Consider the following 21,846-nt stretch of genomic DNA (forward strand, 5'->3'; position numbering starts at 1 on the left):
TAAGATAAATATTTCCATAAGATTTGAGAAAAGTTAAGTTCAGGTGGAACCAGGTGTCCTCATGGCAACAGAGAATTTTAAAAGAAACCTCTTTTTTAATTTGTATAGAGAAGTGGAAAAAATATAACGCTAGTAATTTGCTTCCTCCTGCTGCTTAAGAGAGAGATAAAGAATGTCTGACACTTGCAGCCTATATCCTCCATTTGGAGACTCCTGTCCTTCCTACCTGTTACCCTCTCAAAACCAGCAAGCCCAGGGTATCCCCATTCACAATCCCAGAAGAAGATGCATTGGTCCAGCTGGAGCTGCTGCTTGTTGAGGACCAATACAGGACGGCAAGCAGGAACCACATCTATAAACTGCAGGGATAAGAGAAAGAAAATTGATGCTCCAGAGGGATGAACACTAGACAGGGTGTCCTCCACAGCTACACTGCTTTCCTGTAAGATGCTCAAGCGTTCATTTATTTTAGAAAATTCAACCTATATTTGTATAAGCATTGAGGAGCATGTAATTAACACAATGTCAGGTGCCTCAAGATATTGATTTAGGCAGAAAAATTAATCAACTTAGAATGCGGGGTAGTCAATTCAAGGGCAGCAGATCAGCTACTTAGTGGAGACTCTAAATATTGTCTGTTTCTACTATAGTACTAGTTAATACGGAAAAAAAATCAAGCCACCTATGCAATTTTAAACACTCTACTAGCCACATTTTTAAAAAACTGAAAGGAGAAAGGCAAAATTCATGTTAGTAATATGTTTTATTTAATCTCAATATTCAAAATATTATATTTCAACCTGCAATTAATATTATTGATGAGCTATTTTACATTTTTTATTCTAAGTCTTAAAATTATCATCTGTACTTCACATTTATAGCATATCTCAATTTGAATGCAGCATTTTCATTGGAAATACCTGATCTATATTTAGATACCCTAAAATATACAGTTGATCAAGTAAAGTTATAGTTACAAGTTCCATGATTTTACGCCAGCTCTCATTATTAAGCAGAATAAAATTATTTTAAGGTTTTTAATTTTTCACTGAGCCAATCTTATGGCCAAATTGTTTCTCCTGTGTAGAAGGGATCTTTGCCCTGCTAGACTGTGGGCTTGTACGCCACCTACACACACACACACACACACACACACACACAAATATCTGGAAATTCAAAGCTACATCTCTTCACTTCTTTTCTTGGTCTATATGACAACAAGTAATTTTTTTTTTTCATAGATTAACTGACCTGAGAATGTTGGAGATTTCTGAGATTTTGTTGTTGCTTTTTTTTTTCCCATTGAAACAACTAAGTTTCCTTAGCAGAAGTTTTCTTTGCCCCTGAAACTCTGTAATTGCATATGGAGGCTCAGGAGATGCTGACAGGGTAAATCATTGATGACAAAATGCAAGCAGCTGATATTTGTCTTCTCTTGGTAGCTCTTGGAGACAATAGGTACTGGAATGGACGAACAGCCCATGTATAGAGTGCCCAGGCCAGACTTGAGGATTGAATGACAGATCAGGAGCTACCAGTCAAAGCCATGTGGGTAATTAAGGATCTAGGAGTAAAATCATGCCAGGACAACACATACCTTACAACATCTAGTCCGGCACCATGGAAAGTGTCCCGCCAGATAACACACCTACAGTCCCTGGGAGGCGGGCCTCTCATGCTCCCCTCTCCTTGGTATTGCTGAGCCTGCTGGGGCCTCCAGTTTTCTTACTCTTTTTCTTATTAGTGTTTTTATTCCAGGAAGGAAGAGACAGCTCCAGCTCCCTCTTCTTGGCGTCCCAGTCTTCATCTCGCTGATCGAGTTGCAGCCCCATCCGCCTGGCGACCTGGCGATATTCCTGGCACTGGGGTTCAGCCCTAGGAGAGGGAAGCCAGCTCTCAATCCCAACCCCTGCATCAGACAGTGTGTCCAGCCTGTGGAGTGGCCTCTCCTCTGCCCTCTGCATGCAGCCTGGGCACCTAGCCCATTCACTCAAGGAAAAATGAGGCCAAGTTCGAGCATTTCCAAGTGTACACTTAGAGAGGTCTCAGACACTAAAGAAACTAGCAATACTTTGAGGTGGAGAAGACTGGGGTGCCTGGGTCAAATGTTCATAGAATCAAAGACAACCACTTAGCTTGAAGGCCCTGCTCATTTTTTAAATGCTCACATCAATAGAGGTCAAGGAAGACTACCCTGTTTGTACGTACGCAGGAAGGCTTCTTGAGGGTCCAAAAGGGAGGGGACCCCATCCCATAGTAAATGTGGACATGCACCCACAGGTCTGTATGATGGGCTCCATCTTAGAAAAAAGTTGCTCATGCTTCTTGGGAAGGGTTCATGGACCATCAGGGTGAAAAAAGAAACAAGATAATTGGCCAAAGGTAAACAAAGACCCGGAAGGACTAGCCTGTGTAAGTGATTTACATCACCTCCATACTGCGCTCCGCCTTGCTCAGAGCGCCTCACTGCTCTCTGGCTGCGTATCTCCGCCTAGGGTCTGACTTACTGCGCTCCTCCTCAATAGAGAGGATACCCATACCGTTTCTCTCTGAGTGTGTATCTCTGCCCTGCTTCTGAGTTAGATGAACTAACTGTTTTCCTGTGTGCTCTCCCATACATTGTGAAAGTGAAAGTCACTCAGTCGTGTCCAACTCTTTGTGACCCCATGGACTATACAATCCATGGAGTTCTCCAGGCCAGAATACTGGAGTGGGTAGCCATTCCCTTCTCCAGGGATCTTCCCAACCCAGGGATCAAACCCAGGTCTCCTGCTTTGCAGGCGGATTCTTTACCAGCTGAGTCACCAGGAAAGCCCCCCATACACTGTGCTGTGTGTCTCTAATAGTAAACTTCGTACCTTTTTGTACAGCTTTTGCCTCCTTGAAACATTCTTGTTTTCAAACAGGGGCAAGAGCCCAGGGCCACTTTGCTTCTAGCCTCTAGCCCCTGGTGAGTAGTGGCTAGGGCTCTTGGTTTTTATTCAGGTTACCCAGGTTTAATTCCTGGGCAGGGAACTAAGATTTCGCTTCAGGACAGCTCACTGCTCTCCCTCTTAGATCAGAAGACTGTTTTCCTTCATTTATCTATTTTATTTAAAGATTTTTTTTTTAATGTGGACCAGGACCATTTTTAAAGTCTTTATTGAATTTGCTATTGTCCATGGGGTCACTAAGAGTGACTCACGACTGAAGCTACTTAGCACACATGCACAGTATTGCTCCTGTTTTAGGTTTTGGTTTTGTGGCTGTGAGGCATGTGGGATCTTAGCTTGAACCGCCTGCAATGGAAGGTGAAGTCTTAACCACTGGATCACCAGAGAAGTCCTATCGTTTATTTTTTAATGGCATATTTCACTGATTATAAAAGCTGTGTCTGTTCATTGTAGAAAATTTTAAAGTACAGAAACATGTAGAGAAGAAAATAAAAATTACAGTCACATATATTGTATGTATAGATAGATTTATGTAAAGCATAGTTAGATGATATTATATAAATGAGAGATATATATGTATATATAAATCATAGAATAGGTTATAGAAAAATAGATGAACTGATCATCAGACATGCACAGGCAATGGGAAGCATACAAAAAATATTGTTTTGTATATGAGGCCAAAGGTTAGCATGTGACTTCTTTAAGGACACTGGTGAAAGCCAGTTCACAGAGATAGTATTTGAGTCAGTATGAGGACAAATGCAATTTGAGAGGATAGATGATCGTATAGCCAGAGCAAACAGTATTTTAAGTGCAAAGCATGATGAAATGCACCATTCATTCAGTGGATAGAAAACCAGCTTGTCCCACAGCCCCTGTGCCCTCAATAAGATGGAAGGGACCTCTCCGTATTCAGACCACACAGTGTCCCTCCTCCAGCCCGCTCTTTTGACCTCTGTCACTGTCTATCTTGCGTTAGTGTAATTTATATAAACAAGTTATCTCTTCTCTGAGACAGAGAGCTTCTTATTGCCCAGCACTGTATTTGCTGCATCGTTACATCCTTTTTAGTATTTAGTTCGATGCCATGCATGTGAAAGTGAAAGTGTTAGTCCCCCAGTCGTGTCCGACTCTTTGAAACCCTATGGATCGTAGCTCGCCAGGCTCCTCTGTCCATGGGATTCTTCAGGCAAGAATACTGGAACGGGTTGCCATTTCCTTCTCTAGGGGATCTTTCCGACCCAGCGATAGAACCTGCGTCTGCTACACTGCAGGCAGATTTCTAACTGTCTAAACTACCAGGGACCCGCTGCCATGCATATAGTAGGGCTCAAAAATAATTGTTTTCTTAAATTTTACTGAAGTAGAGTTGATTTACAATGTATTAATTTCTCCTGAAAGAAATATTTGTTGAATGAGAGATTTACAACTTAAGAGAAGCTGAATCAAGGATTTCCCTGGTGGCCCAGTGGCTGAGACTAGTCTTCCTGCTTGTGGGGGACATGGATTCCATCCTTGATAGGGGAACCAAATCCTGCCTGCTGTGTGGCCAGAAAAAAAAAATATCGAATTGAATAAAAACAAAAATACAACATATCAACTTAAAATAACTATATGGGGAAACTAACACTTTTAAAAAGAAGTGAAAAACTGAATTGAATGTTGATTGTTCCACTAGGATACCTAGAATATTCTGAAAACCGTCAAATCCTGTCTAAGCTTCTTTTGATATTCTTTTATATTTTTTCCCTTCATCATCCTAGCCCATGCCCTCACCTACTTGCAAAATGAAGCATTAAAAAATTCCTTATGTGATCTCCTTGCCTGTAGGGTAAGTACATTCAGTCCAGGCTGCACAGCATCATTTCCACCTCTTCCCCTATAGGAGTAACTTAGCTAGAGCCTCTGTTTCATCTTGCCAGTCCTCTGATGAGTTCACATCCACTTGCTTGCTCACCCATCCAGCCTTATTCTCCATTCCTCTCCACTGTGAAGGCTCTATTCTGCCAGGGCCACTCATCCCTTCTTTGTCTTTCCACTTCCTCACATCCACACACAACCTACTCTCATTTCCAACTTGGTACCTTCACTCCAAATCAGGAATCTTTCTCCCTCCTCCATTAAGCAAGTTTTAGCTAGCTTTTAGGATCCAGATTAATTTCTCCTTAACCAGAATTCCTTCCCTCTAAGCCCCAGCTGTCACAAGCCAAGTTCCTCATAGGAGATGATAAGTAAAAATGACTTACACGTGATGTGGTTGATTGACCTTTGTTGTATTTGTCTGCTCAGTGCTGCCTGCCCACTTTTCCTGGTAATAGCACTCATTCCCCATTATATGGAAGAATCGCTCCTCCTCCACTTCAGTTACGCTGCGATCGGGTATCCTAGTCATTCACCCACCGGTTACTACAGAAGGGCTGAGATTATTCAGAGAAATTCAGTAGAGGAGAACCAAGGACACGCCCCTGAGGAATTTCAGCATCTAAAAGGCATGCAAGAATAGGAACTTAGAAAAATCATGAGAAGAAATGGCCCTCGAGTAGGAGAACCAGAAGAGAGCAGCAGCAGATAAAACAAGGAAGAGCAACCAAATACCAGATTAAGTGGAGGTAAGATGTGCACTGAAAAGACGCCATTAATCTAGCAGCGAGATCTCCGTGAATGAGAGCTGATTCAGTACGATGGGGGAACAAGTCAGAAGAGTGGGTGAAGAAGCAGAGACAATTGCATAGATGACCTTTCAAGTAGCTTAGAAATGTAGGGAAGAAGAAAGGCATAGCAGACACTGGAAGGACCTCTAACTCTTCATGTGTTTGTTTAATAAAAGCTATCTGAGCATGTTCAGAAGACAAAGAGAAGGGCAGAGGAGGAATAGAGAAAACTTAAAAATACAAAAGATGCAACAAAGAATAAGGAAATGATGATCTTGTAGGAGACATAAAGGTTTGGATAAAGGATCTATATGGAGGGATAACACTTGCTACAGAAGGATGGATGGGAAAGCACGAAGGAACAGATATATATAATATATTGGTTTGAGAGGTTTGAAAATGTATGCCCATGACTTTAACATTCTCTATGAAGTGGAAGGCATACATTCTGAAGGACAGGCTGAGATGTGATGGGGACTTGCAATTGTCAACACTGGAGAAGGACAGGAAGCGATGGCCAGAGTAACTAAAGGTTCAGCTGGAGACAGAAGTCTTAGAACTTCTGGTGGTACTGGTCGATTTATCTGTGGTCTTTTCCCTAGAAGAACAAGAACAGGCATGGAGAAGACAGAGACCAACCCAAGGCTAGGAATTCTGGGTTATATACTACAGAAGGACCAAGGGGTGGGAAGTTAAAAATAGTGGAAAGAGAGTGAAAGAAGCAGTGTATCATGGCACAGCAAACCAAAGGAAAGGGCGTTTTGCTCACCATCCAATCTACAAAGATCAGCCTGCTGCAGGCAATGACGCACAGTGCACTCTGTGCTTCAGACAGAAGAGATTGAGGTGATAAGGTACTTCGTTTAGTACTCTGTGCTTCTGCCAGGAAATGAAAGACGATAACAGGATGCTCTGTGCTTTGGATAAGCAGGTTCTTTAGTTAGATGTGTCTCAGGAAGACCTGTAATGAATCCAAAGATTCTTGTATCTTCCCGTACATAGAAAAGCACTATAATCATGACACCTGTTCTTAGTGATGAGCAGTAATCTTTTACCAAGATGTATCCTTGACTGCGACTGAAGTGACTTAGCAGCAGTAGCAGCAGCATCCTTGACTGCATGTATTCCTTTAACCAAAAAAATCATATATAGACTAGCCTTGCCCCCATCTCTTGAGATCAATTTCTCAGAGCTACTGAAAGGCTTTCTCCTGAGCTAAAGTCCTCAGTAAGACCTCAAATAAAACTGAACTCACAGGTCTCATGTTGTGCTTTTTGTCTTTTAGCCCACAGTGTCCAGCTGGCAGACAGAAGGAAGATAGTGAAACCTGCAGGGAGGTGAGAGGATGGAAGGGAAAAAATTTGAATAAGATGAGGTCTAGGACTCAAATACCTACATGAGGATTCAAAAACTGGGAAAATGAAGACAGGGAGTCATGGTCACAGGGTGGTATGTCACAGTCTTAAAGAGTCCAGGAAACAATGCCGCTGATGTTGAGGTCTACGACAGATGGAGATTATTGAATGCAGGCGATGGCTGCAGGGTCAGGGAGAAGAGAGAATCTTAAAGTTAGGACTCAGGGTTCTGCCTCTATTTCCCAAATCACCTTAATGATTATTTTGAGTATTTTTAAGGTTGGACACCACTTTTCATCATAAGCAAAGATTTTACTGGTTTAACTTTCGGAAGATAACTGTATTTCTGAGAAGGGCATTTCATTATCACCCTCGTTCCCCAATGAATCTACGGTTAGATTTACTCTTGATTTCATTTTGGTTTTCAAGCAATGTTGTCCTCACTCTGCTGCTTTACTGTCTCAACTATGAATTACTTATTAACCTAACCAGATTATGTTGTTGCTGTTGTTTAGTCGCTAAGTCGTGTCTCACTCTTTGTGACCCCATGGACTGTACCCTGCCAGGCTCTTCTGTCCATGGGATTTCCCAGGCAAGAACACTGGAGTGGCTTGCTATTTCCTTCTCCAGGAGATCTTCCCAGCCCAGGGATCGAACCCACATCTCCTGCATTGCAGGTGGATTCTTGACTACTGAGCCACCAGAGAAGCAGCCAGATTATACATTCTTCAACTTTACCAACATCCCTCTCAGAGCTATAATCTTCATGTACATGAAAGTGAAGTTTCTCAGTCACGTCCAACTTTTCGCAACCCCATGGGCTGTAGTCCGCCAGGCTCCTCTGTCTATGGGGATTCTTCAGACAAGAACACTGGAGTGGGTTGCCATTCCCATCTCCAGGGAACTGAACCTGGGTTTCCTGCATTGCAGGCAGACTCTTTACCCTCTGAGCCACCAGGGAAGCCCAATCATGTACATAATTGATACTTAATTCTATTTGAATATTTGGCTGAGAGAAAAAAATTAATGGGTGCTAGAAAAGTTCTTAACTTTCCTGAGTGTGTAAGTAGGAGAGTCACAGATAAGTAGGCATTTTAAAAAGTATAAGGACCCTTATGGATGACAGCAGCCTAATTCACCTGCTTCATTTTAAATATGAGGAAACTGAGGGCCAGGAAGGAGACATTTTGTCTAAGGTGACACAGCTGGTTTGAAGACTTTTCAAGAATCTGAAGGGGGTCCAAGAATCTTGTACTATCTCCCATTTTCAAATTTGTGTCCCACCTCTCTTATCTCAGATAGTTTATGTATAGTCTAAGATAACAATTATAATTATTATATATTATTAAAATTATTATAATAACCATGTAAAGTTATAATAATTATAATGTTGCATAATTTTAAAACAATAGATTTTTCCATAAAAATATAATTTTTAAATTAATTAACTGCCTGACATGCCTCTCTAATTTTTATTTTCTGTAAGGTAACAATAAATTTTTAAAAAATGGAAGTATAGTTGATTTACAAAGTTGTGTTAATACCTGATATACAGCAAGGTGATTCTGTTTTACATATACATATATGAATATATATATTCTTTTTTCAGATATTTTTCTCATAGGTTATTACAAGATACATTGAATATAGTTTCCTGTGCCATACAATAGGACTTTGTTGTTTATCTAGTTTATATATAGTAATGTCTGCTAATCTCAAACAATAGATTTTGATATTATATTTAATTATAATCTAAATAGTCTAAAACAATATAATTTCCACCCCAAACTAGTCATTTCAATGAAATATTAATAAAAACTCAAACAACGATTGGTTGGATTGTGTCACTTCATTTTCATCAACCTGAGACCACTGAATTGGTAAAGATCTTGGTCACTGGTGTTCCTGTTTCTCTGCCCTTTTTAACTGGGAATACAGTCCGTGGGGTCACAAAGAGGCAGACACGACTAAGCACGGAGCACAGCACCAAAGGAAACTTACTTCTCCAGGAACGCCACACAGGCTTTCTGCCCATAGATCTGCGCGAGCCTCTTTGGTGTGTCTCCAAAGAAGTCGGGGGCGTCGATGGCGGCATGCAAGGCATGGAGGGCTTTGAGCACGTTCAGATGGCCTGACTCAGCTGCGAAATGAGCGGGGGTCCAGCCCACGTCAGTTACCAGGCACGGCCGGGCTCCATGTTCTATCAGGAGCTGTAGCACCTCCATGTGTCCTTAGATGAAGCCAGAAGAAGAAACAGGAGGTTAAGGTGAAAGTGTCTCTGCCAGGCTGACGCCAGAGCTAGCCTAGGTGGCACAGAAGAGGGGGAGACATTTGCCCTGGAGGCCCCTCCAGTTTCTTAGCATCACCCCCTCCTCTGTTCTCCCTCTTCTTACCAGGGACTCAGGGTCCCACCCTAACCCCTTTGCTCCTGCTCCGGGTCTGAGCCCTCGAAGGATTCCCTCTTCTCCTTTCAGGATGCTCCCCTCTCTTGTCCATTCTTACAGATGCCACCCAGGAATTTGCTTTTTCTCCTAAGGTACTCTATCCACTCCCCAACTCCCCATCTGAGCTGGCACCCATAAGTTTCCCTCTGCTTTCAGCAGTACCGGTGCTGATTGCAAAACCAAATATTTTGCAACAACATGGATGGACCTTGAGGGGCATGATCCTAAATGAAATAAGTCAGACAGAGGAAGACAAGTATCATATGATCGCACTATAGGCAGAAGCTAAAAACAAAAACTGAGCTCATAGGCACAGAGAACAGAGCGCTGGGGTGTGGGTGGGTGTGAGATGGGTGAAGATGGTCAAAAGGTACAAACTTCCGGTTATAAATGTCAATAGGATGTAATATATACCATGGTGACTATCATCAATAATACTCCATTGCATACTTGAAAGTTGTTAAGAGGGTAGATCTTAAAAGTTATCACAAGGAAAAAAATATATATGGTGACAGAAGTTAACCAACCTTATCATGGTATTGGACAATTTATACAAAAATGGAATCATTATGTTAGACACTAATACTGATATAATAATGTATGTTAATTACATCTCAATAAAAAAATAGTTTAAGTCCCAGTTACATGAAAACTAGCACAGATTAAGAGCTCATGCTTTCTAGTCATATGGACGTGGGTTTATACCTGAGAATAAATACTGCTTGCTAACCATAACAACCCAGATGAGAAACAAACGGCTGAGGTTTAGTTTCCTTATTTGTATAAAATATCACTTATCTCACTGAGCTCTTGAGAAGTACAAATGAAATCACAGGCAAAAAGTACAGGGCACAGAGACCGGCATTCAGCAAATGTTCCACTGACAGGTGCTTTAGTGTAACTCCCATCACTGTGCTTAAATTTCTGCAAAATTCTCCCAACTGATTTCTTTGGCTTGCTTCCTGGCAGCCCAGTCTCCATACAGGAGTCAAAGCAAAATTTTAAAAAGCAAAGTTGACTATCACACTTTCCAAACATTCTTTAATGGTATTCTATGGCTGAAGGTCTTCACAGGCCCCTTGGCGGTGTTTCTGCCATGATCCTTCTCCAGTTCTATAACCGAGACTAGTTTAGCGTGCCCCCCGGCCACGAACAAGACAAAGTTCCTATCCTATGAGCAGGAACGATGCTCCATTTCTGCTAGAGGTTAAGAGGGCTAGTATTAATTAGGAGTCCCTACGTGCTAGGCAATGCACACTCACTATCTTCCTGAATTTTCACCGCAAAACAGCATTACTGCTCTCATTATACAGATAAATAGACTAAGACTCAGAGATGTTACATAACTTGCCTAAGGTGCTACAGCTGGTTTAAGTGGTGGTGCCAGGACTGAAATGGTTGTCATTCATGTGTCTGATTTCCAAGAAATGTTCTTTCTACTACCCCACAACGACTGCCTACTGGGAACCTCATGAACAGTGGTCTTGAAAGGAGAGACCTATATATAGGCATTGCCCTCTCACCCTTGATCGCAGCCCAGTGAAGTGGGGTTCGGTCATTCCAGTCCACGTCCTTGTAGTTTGGGTCACAGAGACCTTTCTTCAAAATCTTTTTCACTGAACTGTAGTCCCCTGCAGCCACAGCTTGGTGGAGCTTTGTCATGTCGGACAGTCTGGTCAATTCCATGATCAAGAAAAGCAACTGTGGGAAAAGCATGCCACTTAGGAAATTCTCTACAACACTTGATTTCTAGTGAGTGATTCCATAGGGTTCCCACTGTTTACTTTCTGTTTTACTTCGTACATTTGCATCCAGGGTTACTTCATGTGTGTGCCCTATTGAGGGTGTATTTGGATCTTAGCTACTACGTGGTTAGTGCCTGCCAATGCCCCATCCAAAAACTTTCAATGGTTCCTTTCTACTTATAGGATTATAGGCTAAACTCAAGGGCTGACATTTGCTAATTGGCCTCAAACCACTTCCCAGTACTACTTCCCACTCCTACTCTGAAGTGATAGCAGTGTGACCCTGAGTTAGTTGTATAACTCTGTACCTCATCTTTCTCATCTAAAGAGTGAATATTATTAGCCAGGGTCTTGTGAGGATACAAGGGCAATTCATGTGAACAGTTTATACTGGATACAGACCAGGTAATTAACTATTGTTAATTCAAGAGATGGTATGTGTGCCGGATTGCTCAGTTGTGTCTGACTCTATGCAGCCCTTTGGACAAGAGCCCACCAGGCTTCTCCATCTCAGGGATTTTTCAGCAAGAATTCTGGAGTGGGTAGCCATTTCCTCCTCCAGGGGATCTTCCTGACCCAGGGATCAAACACGCATCTCCTGTGTCTCCTGCACTGCAGGCAGATTCTTTACCTCTAGCCACCGGGAAGGTAAACAAACAAATAAAATGGCTAAATTGTTTACAACATTAAGAGATAAACCCACAGTTCTCAAATTACAGTCTGTAGACAGGACTCAGGGAACTTTTCTGGAGATCCATGGGGTCAAAATTCTTTTTTATTATAATATTAAAATGTCATTGGTCTTGTTCACTGTGCTGATGTTTGGCCTGATGATTCAAAAGTAATGATGTAGAAAACCGCTGATGCCTTAGCGTGAAGCAAAGCTGTGTCACCAAATTGAACTTAGCAGTCAAGGTTTTCTTCACAGGGTACACACAGAGTGTAAAAAACAAAAAACAAACAAAAAAAACAACTAAGTTTTGGAAAGAAATTAAGGCAGTAAAAATTATTTATATCAGGACTTCCTTGGTAGTCCAGTGGTTAAGAATCTGCCTGCCAATGCAGGGGCAGGGGTTCCCTCCCTGGTCCAGGAAGATCTCACAGGGTAAATAAGCCTGCAAACTGCAACTAGAGAAAAGCCCACGTACTACAATGTGCTGCCACTAAGACCCAACACAGCCAAAAGTAAATAAATTTAAAAAAAAAGAATAGATACTTGGGTGTCAGCCCACAGTGGTTCTAAATCTCTGAGCATGCAGGACAAAGATACATCTTTTGCAGGAAGTGCATATACTGAGTAATCAAAGATGACACAGGTTATGTTTTATCTTTTTGGCTTGCATGTTTTAGTAGAAAACCTTGACACTGGAGCATTTGCTCAATGATAAAATGAAATGGCAAACGGAAGTACTAGAGGATTTCCAACTTGCAGGCGTCACAAAAAGTCATATCATTGTGTCTGGGAGCCTCTTTGCCCTTCTCACAAACCTTTAAGCAGGTTTATGCAAAAATCAGCCCCATTTGGTTTGCAACTGATTTCATCCCAAGGATATTCCACAACTTCTCATGGGAAAGTTGCAATTCAAGTGTAAGTTTTCAGTGGAATATAAGCAGAAGATTTTAAAAAATAAATGTACAGAGCCAATAAGCACATGAAAAGATGCTCAATATCATTAGTTACTGCGTGTGTGCATGCTAAGTCACTTCAGTCATGTTCAACTCTTTGCTATCCTATGGAATGTAGCCCACAAGATTCCTCTATCCATGGGATTCTCCAGGCAAGAATACTGGAGTGGCTTGCCATGCCCTCCTCCTGGGGATATTCCAACCCAGGGACTGAACCTGTGTCTCAGGCAAGTCCTGCATTGCAGGTAGATTTTTTACTGCTGAGCTAATGGGGAAGCCCCATTAGTCATTAGGTAAATGCAAATCAAAAGCACAATGAGACACCACTTCACAGCCATTAAGATAACAAATAATTTAAAAGACAAATAATAACAAGTGTGAGGATGTGGAGAAACTGGGATCGTCATACCCTGTGATGGGAATATAAAATGATGCAGTCACTTTGGAAAGCAGTTGGTAATTCTTCATAAGATTAAAATGAAACATGGAGTTCTCATATGACCAGAACTCCACTTCTAGGAGTAAACCTAAAAGAAATGAAACCGTATGACCACACATACACTTGTACACAAATGTTTATAGCAGTATTATTCAATACAGAATACTTCAAAAAGTGGGAAAATATGTCTAACAGATGAATGCAGAAATAAAATATGGGATACTCATATTTTATTGGAATAGTACTTGACAATTTAAAAATGAGGACTTGATACATGCTATAATTTGCATGAACCTTGAAACCATGCTAAGAGAAGGAAGCCAGTCACAAAAGACCACATGCTGTAAGATTCCACGTGTGTCAAATGTCCAGAGTAGGCAAATCTATAGAGATGGAACGTAGATTATTGGTGACCTAGGACTAGGATGATTTTGGGGTGGAAAGTGAGCTAAGGAGCACAGGATTTCTTTCTGGGGTGATCAAATGCCTTAAAATTAGGTAGTGGAGGGTGATACTTTCACAACTTTAAATATATTAAAACCCACTGAACTGTATACTTGAAAGAGATGAATTTTATGGTGGTGGTGGTGGTGGTTTAATCGCTAAGTCCGACTCTTGAAACCACATGGACTGTAGCTTGTCCGGCTCCTCTGTTCATGGGATTCTCCAGAAAAGAATACTGGAGTGGGTTGCCATTCCCTTCTCCAGGGGATCTTCCCGACCCAGGAAACCTGAGTCTCCTGCATTGCAGGCAGATTTTTATGGTATGTGAATTATATCTCAAAAAAGCTGTTTAAAAATCAATGATACTATTAATTAGTGCCTTTCTTACAAAAAGCCAAAAATGTATTTTAGAAAACAGAAACAATTCACTAAGCTTACCATAACTGGAAATTTAACAAAATTTCCAGCACTAAAATCCTTGTAAATTTGATTGTGTACTTGAATTCCATCTTTCTCATGACAGGTGTCTCAATGTCAAAAAGTTGTCAGTAAATATAAGTTCTAATAAATATGAATGATCTAAAATAATTTCCAGTACTTTGGCCACCAAAAGAGTTTGACAAATTGGAAAAGACTCTGATGCTGGGAGGGATTGGGGTCAGGAAGAAAAGGGGATGACACAGGATGAGCTGGCTGGATGGCATCCCTGACTCGATCGACGTGAGTCTGAGTGAACTCCAGGAGTTGGTGATGGACAGGGAGGCCTGGCATGCTGCGATCAACGGGGTCGCAAAGAGTCAGACACGACTGAGCGACTGAACTGAACTGAACTGAACTGAAAATAATTTCAGTAAAGATCTGAAGACAGAAGCAATATAAAAATACTCACTGTCTTGTTTGCAATCTGCAATGCTCAGGCTTGGCAGGAAGTCCTAGCTGCTTGTCTTGTTGTGTTCATACCATGGAAACTGACTCCGCCTGCTTCATTAAAGCCCGCCAATCAAGGTCAGCCTCACTTGGGCCCCTCTATTGTGGGCGGAGACTGTCCCTCTACTGGCACTGATGCTATTCAGCCATTCGTGTCTGCTTCTGTAGTTCAACTGACGTCTTTAACAGGCTGTTTGGAACTCTATTTGATTAGAAACCATGAAAATTAAAAAACAAACAAAAAGATCACCCGTTCTCAAGATACCATGGAGGAGGTAAGCTGTTGGTAGCCAGCTTGGAGTTATGAAAGCAATGTGTGCCCCTCATATTCAGCACACTACTACTGTGCTTTTTTAAAAAATAGTATTTACTTAAATTTAATTATTATTTATTTGGCTGCCCTGGGTCTTAGTTGTGGCATGTGGGATCTAGTTCCTTGACCAAGGATTGAACCCAGGCCCCCTGCATTGTACCACCAGGGAAGTCCTTGCTATTGGTTTGTTTGTTTGTTTAATTGTCTGATAATTGCTTTACAATTTTGTGCTGGTTTCTGCCATACAACAATGTGAATCAGCTGTAAGTATACATATATCCCCTCCCTCTTGAGCCACCCTTATCCCACCCTTCTAGGCTTCACAGAGCACCAAGCTGAGTTCACAGAATTCCCTGTGGTATACAGCTGCTGCTATTGTGTTTTAATTCATCTCTTCCCAATTCTCCCACCCCAGTTAAGCTCAACATACAGAGTAGGTGCACAGTAACTTCAAGTTTGAGCTGGCCAGTTTGCCACTCTCTTGCATATATACTGCTTACGGGCGACCCCCAGTTCGGAATGCTGTGATTTGATCCTTTTCTACCTCCCTCCAATTTGAAAGAAGATAATAACAAACCTATATAAGTTTTGTTCTTAGTGCTTTAGGGTATATTTACAAGTTTAATCATGTGGAGCAGGTACAATTATGATTCCTACTTTACAGAAGAGCAAACTAAGGCACACAGTAATCAAGTAACTCTCCTAAGGTTATAAACCCAGTCGTTGGACAACTCAGTAGTTTGGCTGCAGTAGCCATGTTCTTATCTATTCTGCCAATGAATATTCAGACTAATTTCCTTTAGGATTGACTGATTTGATCTCCTTGCTGTCCAAGGGACTCTCCAACACTGCATTTCAAAAGCATCAAAGTCACTTGCCAAGATAAATTAAAGTCACATGCAAAAGCAATTAAGTTTAAGCTTTCCCCACCTGGGAAACAATGCAGTTCCAGTCTCAAATCAATATTGTGAAAGAGACAACACAATGAGGCAGATAGAATGGTGATATGGGAGCTGGGTGTGGCAGGAAGGAAATTAACTCTTTGTTAAACGTCTTTGTGCATCAGACCTTGTTCTAGGAGTTTTATGGATATTATCTCATCAATCCTAATGCCAAGTCTGAAATATAGGTAGTTTCCAAGCAAGGAAATTGAGTCTTAGAGGGCTTAAGCCTACTTAGACCAGGTCTGTCTACTTCCTGTTGGGAGCTGAGTGTGAGAACATTAATCAGACTTAGTACCTAATGGTGTTATTGTCAGAATCTAGATCTCTGGGAAGTTCTGGCGTTCCTTGCACTTAGGCCTGGGAGGGTGAGAGTCAGGCAGGGTTCACTTGTGAATTCTGGATCACACATTCCCTTCCTCCTATAACCAGCTTGTAGGAGCTTTCATGGCTGTCCCTAGTGGTGCAGTGGTTAAATAATCTGCTGCCAATGTAGGAGACTTGGGTTTGATCCCTAGGTTAGGAGGATACCCTGGAGGAGGGGATGGCAACCTACTCCAGGATTCTTGCCTGGGGAATTCCATGGCAGAGGACTGGCAAGCTACAGTCCATGGGATCACAAGAGAGTCAGCACAACTGAGTGATTAAGCACACACATGTATTCTAGGAGCTTGCATGGGGTCGCTTTGTTAGGGAGCAGGAACTTGGTTGACATCTGGGACCATCCCTAGGATCAAGAGGAGAAGGATGTGCTGGGTCTAGGATTCCAGCTTTTCTGCTGATCAGCACAAGCTGGAAATGTGTGCCAATCCGGGGTGAGATTTATGAAAGCTTGTTCTGGGGAGAGAGGATTTGCAGATTGGTCTTTTCTTTAAGGTGCTATTTTGCCATCGGGTGTCCTTCAGAGACCACCTTCAAAGACACAGCTGCAGGTCTGCTCTCAGCCTCTCCTGTTTCTGCACAACTTGAATGTGGGTCTTTGTAGCTTCATCATATGCTGACTTTTGCATGGACTTCTATAAGGGATTTGTATTACTGTCTTGGTACCAGGTACCCCTTCCACTGAGTAGCCCTTGTCCAGACACTTCATCTTCCCTATCACCTCCTGTAGGCCTGCCTCAGGCTCAGTTCCCTCGAGGAAGTCTCTCCCATTTGCTCCTTCAGGCCCAGGGTGTCTAAAGAGGCATTGCATGCTGCCTTGTGGGGTTCCCTAAACCCTGCTCTCACTTTTAGAAACAGTCACTTTATCAAACACTCATCAAATAAACCAGTTTGAGGATAATACATGCTTCTCGTCAGGATCCAGATCAGAAGGACAAGATTCTACAAGCAAAAGCAATGCCCCAGCATGGAGGCCAGAATGACTGTGTATAAAGTGAAAGACCTAAATGAAAAGGAGTTTGAGGCCAGATCCTAGAAGGCTGCAAGCGCCAGTCAGGACATCTGGACCTTATTTCTCCCTGTGCACAACAGAAACCATTGACAGTTTCTGAATGGGGAAGTAAGAGGATTACAAGTCCAGCATTTTTAGAGAAGTAATTTTGTCACAAGGTGGTATAATGTCTTCTGGGGTGAGGGCACCCATAGAAGAGGGAGAGAGAGTTAGAAGGCTTTAAAAATGCATATACTTTGAGAAAACGTATTTCTAGGGATTTATCACAAAGAAATCAATAAAAACATATACAAAAATTTAACTTTAAGAATATGCACAGAAGTGCTATTTCAAAAATTATGAATTACAAATAACCTAGTTTTCTAATAAAAAGGTATTAAACCCAGCTTTCCAGATTTTCATTATACGGCAAAATAATATACAGCCTTTTTAAATGATACTATATATGTGTATTTATTAGCTTGCTAAAAAGTTAGTGTTATACTGTTGCTGTTTAGTTGCTAAGTCATGTCTGATTCTTTTGTGACCCCATGGACTGTAGCCCACCAGGTTCCTCTGTCCATGGGATTTCCCAGGTAAGAGTATTGGAGTGGGTTGTCTTTTCCTCCGTCAGGGGATCTTCCAACCCATGGAACCCACATCTCCTGCATTGAAAGGCAGATTCTTTACCACTGAGCTACCAGGGAAGACCTAGTATTATACTACTAAGTTAAAATAGAATATTACGAAAATGACCAATAACATAGTTTACATATATTATTTGTTTTATGACAAAAAGCTTAAAAGAATATACATTGAATTTAGATTAGTTGAATGAGCACCTATAACTCATGCAGACAAAAGGGACATTTTGTAATTGTCAAGGATAGAGCTTTTAAGGACTTGATTAGGATGGTAGCTGTGGAAATGGGAAGGAGAAATTGATGACACTGTAGGTGCAAAATCAGATAACTTGGCGGCTGGATAAGAGAGTCAAGTGACTAAGAATCATAGTGTCACTGAGAGAAACCAGGTATCTTAGACTTAGTACAAAGCCTCCTACATCTTGACTGAGTTTAGTAGGGGTGTTATCAATGACTGGAGCAAGCAAAAATGTCCTGGAAACCGGTTTGGCAAGCCAGATCTTAGAGTCCACTTACTGAATGGATACAAACAAGTCAGTTGTAACATCCATAGTTCCAAGAGTCCATAAATCAATCAAGTCTACAGAAGGTATTAAGAAAGTGAAAGTGAAGTCGCTCAGTCGTGTCGGACTCTTTGTGACCCCATGGATGGCAGGCTCCGCAATCCGTGGGATTTTCCAGGCAAGAATACTGGAGTGGGCTGCCATTGCCTTCGCCAGGGGATCTTCCCAACCCAGGGATCGAACCCAGGTCTCTGGCATTGCAGGCGGATTCTTTACCAGCTGAGCCACAAAGGAAAATATCGAATATGAGGGTTCCCTCATAACCCCAACCTCATTAGGTAATTATTTAACAATTATTTAACCCCTCAGTTAGAGGGGTTAAAAGTCTGTAAATTGCCCTAGGCCTTAGAGCTAGTAAAGGTAGAACTCGATTGGAGCCCAGGTCTGTCTGACACAGCCCTCTTAATTACTACATTTACCTCTGAAAAGATATCTGAAAGATATGCACCACAATATTAAATAATTACCTAATGAGGTTGGGGTTATGAGGGAACCCTCATATTCGATATTTTCTCCTTTGTTTTGTTTAGATCTCTATCTAAAAATTCCATATTTCTACATTAACATCAATTCCTTCCTTTTTTCACTGCCTCTGGCTAATTTGCTCGCCCAGGTCCAGGCCCATGAAATTCTCCTCTCCGGCCTAGTTTCTAGTCTGGCAAACTTCCCTGGGGAAAGTTCACCACCAGACAGACTGACTCCATGACTAAGAAGTGGATTCCAGTCACCTCAGGGCTCAGAAAACTTCCAACATCCTTGGGCAGATCTCCTGACCATCCCCCAGATTTTCACTCTCCTCATTTTTTCTTTCACTCACACTGTTGCCATATGTCTTTTCTTTTGTTTTCCATTAACTGTCTTAAAAGTCTACACATATTGTCTTCGTATCCTCACCTCTTTACCTTACTGACCCCCTGCCTTCACTGCTGTATTATACTCAAGTTGATTAAGGGGTTAACAAGACCTTCCTAAATGAGAAATCCCACAGCCCTTGCTTTAGTCCGTTCTGTTTAATCAACCATGTCAAACATACTTTTAAAACTCCTTTCTCTCTTGACTTCTGTACAGCTTCTCTCTCCCATTTTCTATCCTCACTTTGACCAACCTCTCATTTTCATTCACCACCTTCTTTTCTTCCTACCTTCTTCCATGAATGTGATGTTATTGAGAATTTTATCTTCTGCCTTTGCTCTGTTTAAACCCTCCGTGCCAGTTCCGTGCATATTCTCAGTACTTTTATCTCCTAATAAACAACTTCTGTCCGGGTCTCTATACTGAGCTTCAGACCAGTTATAGCTAACCACTCAGAGGTGTGCTGTCTCTCTAGAGGGGACAAAGATCACATTTTGTAGTGTTTGCTAATTCCTATAACATGAGGTTCTCACTGGGATGATTTCAAGCCATCCATGTGAAATCATTGCAGACAGAATTGAAAAATGTGCACTCTCTCCAGCAGGGATAAGTTTTAATTTTAAATTTAAGTAATTTAACTTTTTTTTTCTTCTACATTTTGTTATCTTCTACAGGACTCAAAGATTTCCAAGTTTCCAATTATACACTTTCAGTTTTATTGAATCCCATTGTTCCCTCCAGTTTCATTGCTTTAATCAGGATGGGTTAGTTTCCAGGCCAAGGCACAGCCATCACCCAGGGACTTCCCTCCTTGGCTTATCTGTATCATAGTCTCTTTTCCGTGGACCCTGTGCAGTAAGGATGCCTTTCACTTCCACCCCTTCCAAGGAGAATTAATAACTCACTTCTCAGAAACCCCACAGTCCTGGACGTACCTACATAGGGAAGGCTCACTGTGGTGTCATTTCCCTAGCCTCCAGGGCTAGTCATCCTTGAAATGGTACCTAATATACAGTTTGCCCTCAGTAAACACTATTTGAAAACACTACTGAGTACATTATTACTATTTATTCCAATATCTTGATTGAAGACAGTCATCAGAGTTAAGAAGCACTGCTATGTTAATGAGAAAGGGAAATAAGAATGAAGAGGTAAGAAACGGCAAAACAGCTCAAAACAGAATCAATTTATAAACAGAAGTGAATTTTTTTCACCACATCAAAACAAAAATAAGGGACTTCCCTGGGGGTCTAGCAACCCGCTCTAGTATTCTTGCCTGGAGAATCCCAAGGACAAGGATCCTGGAAGGCTGTAATCCATAGGGTCACACAGAGTTGGACACTACTGACTTAGCATGGCACGGCATGGCTAGGGGGTGGTTAAGACTTTGCACTTGCACTGCAGGGGGTGAGGTTCAATCCTGGGTTGGGGAACTAAGATCTTGCATGCCTCATAGCATGGCCAAAAAAAATTTTTTTTAATTCTTTGAGCTCTAATATTAAAAACAAAAACAAAACCCTTATCAAACCCACCTTATAATCTGTATGTCTATGTTGACTTGTCATCCTTTTGGAATCTGAGGCTTATGTATTCATTTCACTGGACTAGGGTTGCCAGAAAAAGTATAGGAAGCCTAGTTAAATTTGAATTTCAAACGAACAACACATAATTTTGAGTATAAGTAGGTTTCAAATATTGCATGCAGTCGACTTATACTAAAACCTTTTTGTGGTTTGTCTGGAATTCAAATTTAATGGGGTGTTCTGTGTTTCATTTACTGAATCTGGCACCCCTACACTGGAAACCTTCTCAGGATGTTAACCTGCTAAATGCTAGCCACTCTAACATCCTCAGAGAGTGTGATCTGATTACAATGAGAGAGGGCATAGAGTTGGCATTGAACAAAGAAATAAACTATTTCATACTAGCCTTCAAGACCTGCTTTCAAAGCCCACCACCTTTTTAGGTGGGATGATGAATCTTCTGATTTTGTCTTCTAAATCTTCACCCAGTCTTAAGGGCAAAGGGAGGAGGTCCTGAGTGACCTCTTGAGTAGGGTATCATGTTCCCTTTTAGATTAATATTCTGGGACAATTTGTATCATAGGAGGTTATTCCAGGAAGTACAGGAAATTGTCACTAGGCTGAGATAGGTTAATTTAAATTTGCATCTATTGTTAGATCTAAATGTCACAACTTCCTTAAAGATAATACTGTTAAATACCTGTGTGACTGCTTCTCCCATGCCAGGTTCTGTCCTAAGTATTTCATGTATATTTCCATTTCATTTTCACAGGGCGCCTCTGACTAATGTATTTTGATTAGCCCCACTTTACCCATGAGGAAGAAAGTGAAAGTGAAGTCTCTCAGTCGTGTCCGCCTCTTTGGGACCCGTAGACTGTAGCCCACCAAGCTCCTCCGTCCATGGGATTCTCCAGGCAAGAATACTGGAGTGGGTTGCCATTTCCTTCTCCAACTGATGATGAAACTGAGAAGCAGAAAGGATAAAGAACATGCTCAAGTTCACGGCCACTAATACGCGACAGAAAGGAACTATAATCCATGCCTTCTTATCCAGTATGCGTGTTCCACATC

At 41.6% G+C, this 21,846-nt stretch overlaps 1 protein-coding gene across 1 annotated transcript; it reads right to left on the reverse strand.

Moving 5' to 3' along the window:
• Positions 1 to 1,175: 1,175 nt before the first annotated feature.
• Positions 1,176 to 14,596, reverse strand: ANKRD66 (ankyrin repeat domain 66). Its single transcript, XM_010863061.1, has 4 exons — positions 14,530 to 14,596; positions 10,910 to 11,087; positions 8,944 to 9,172; positions 1,176 to 1,875 (listed from the first exon to the last, which is right to left on the reverse strand). The coding sequence occupies exons 2-4, from the start codon at positions 11,070 to 11,072 to the stop codon at positions 1,674 to 1,676; spliced, it is 594 nt and encodes a 197-aa protein (XP_010861363.1). The 5' UTR covers positions 11,073 to 11,087; positions 14,530 to 14,596; the 3' UTR covers positions 1,176 to 1,673.
• Positions 14,597 to 21,846: the final 7,250 nt, after the last annotated feature.

This window comes from Bison bison, unplaced genomic scaffold (assembly GCF_000754665.1).
Source record: "Bison bison bison isolate TAMUID 2011002044 unplaced genomic scaffold, Bison_UMD1.0 scf7180017864487, whole genome shotgun sequence".
Lineage (NCBI taxonomy): Eukaryota > Metazoa > Chordata > Mammalia > Artiodactyla > Bovidae > Bison > Bison bison.

Excerpts from the sequence above, each read along its gene's own strand:
- ANKRD66 (XM_010863061.1), bottom strand. The coding sequence starts at position 11,072 with ATGGAATTGACCAGACTGTCCGACATGACAAAGCTCCACCAAGCTGTG. Across the intron at positions 9,173-10,909 it reads TCACTGGGCTGCGATCAAGG|GACACATGGAGGTGCTACAG; the intron begins GTGAGAGGGCAA and ends GCTTCATCTAAG. Across the intron at positions 1,876-8,943 it reads TGTGTGGCGTTCCTGGAGAA|GGCTGAACCCCAGTGCCAGG; the intron begins GTAAGTTTCCTT and ends TCCCTCTCCTAG.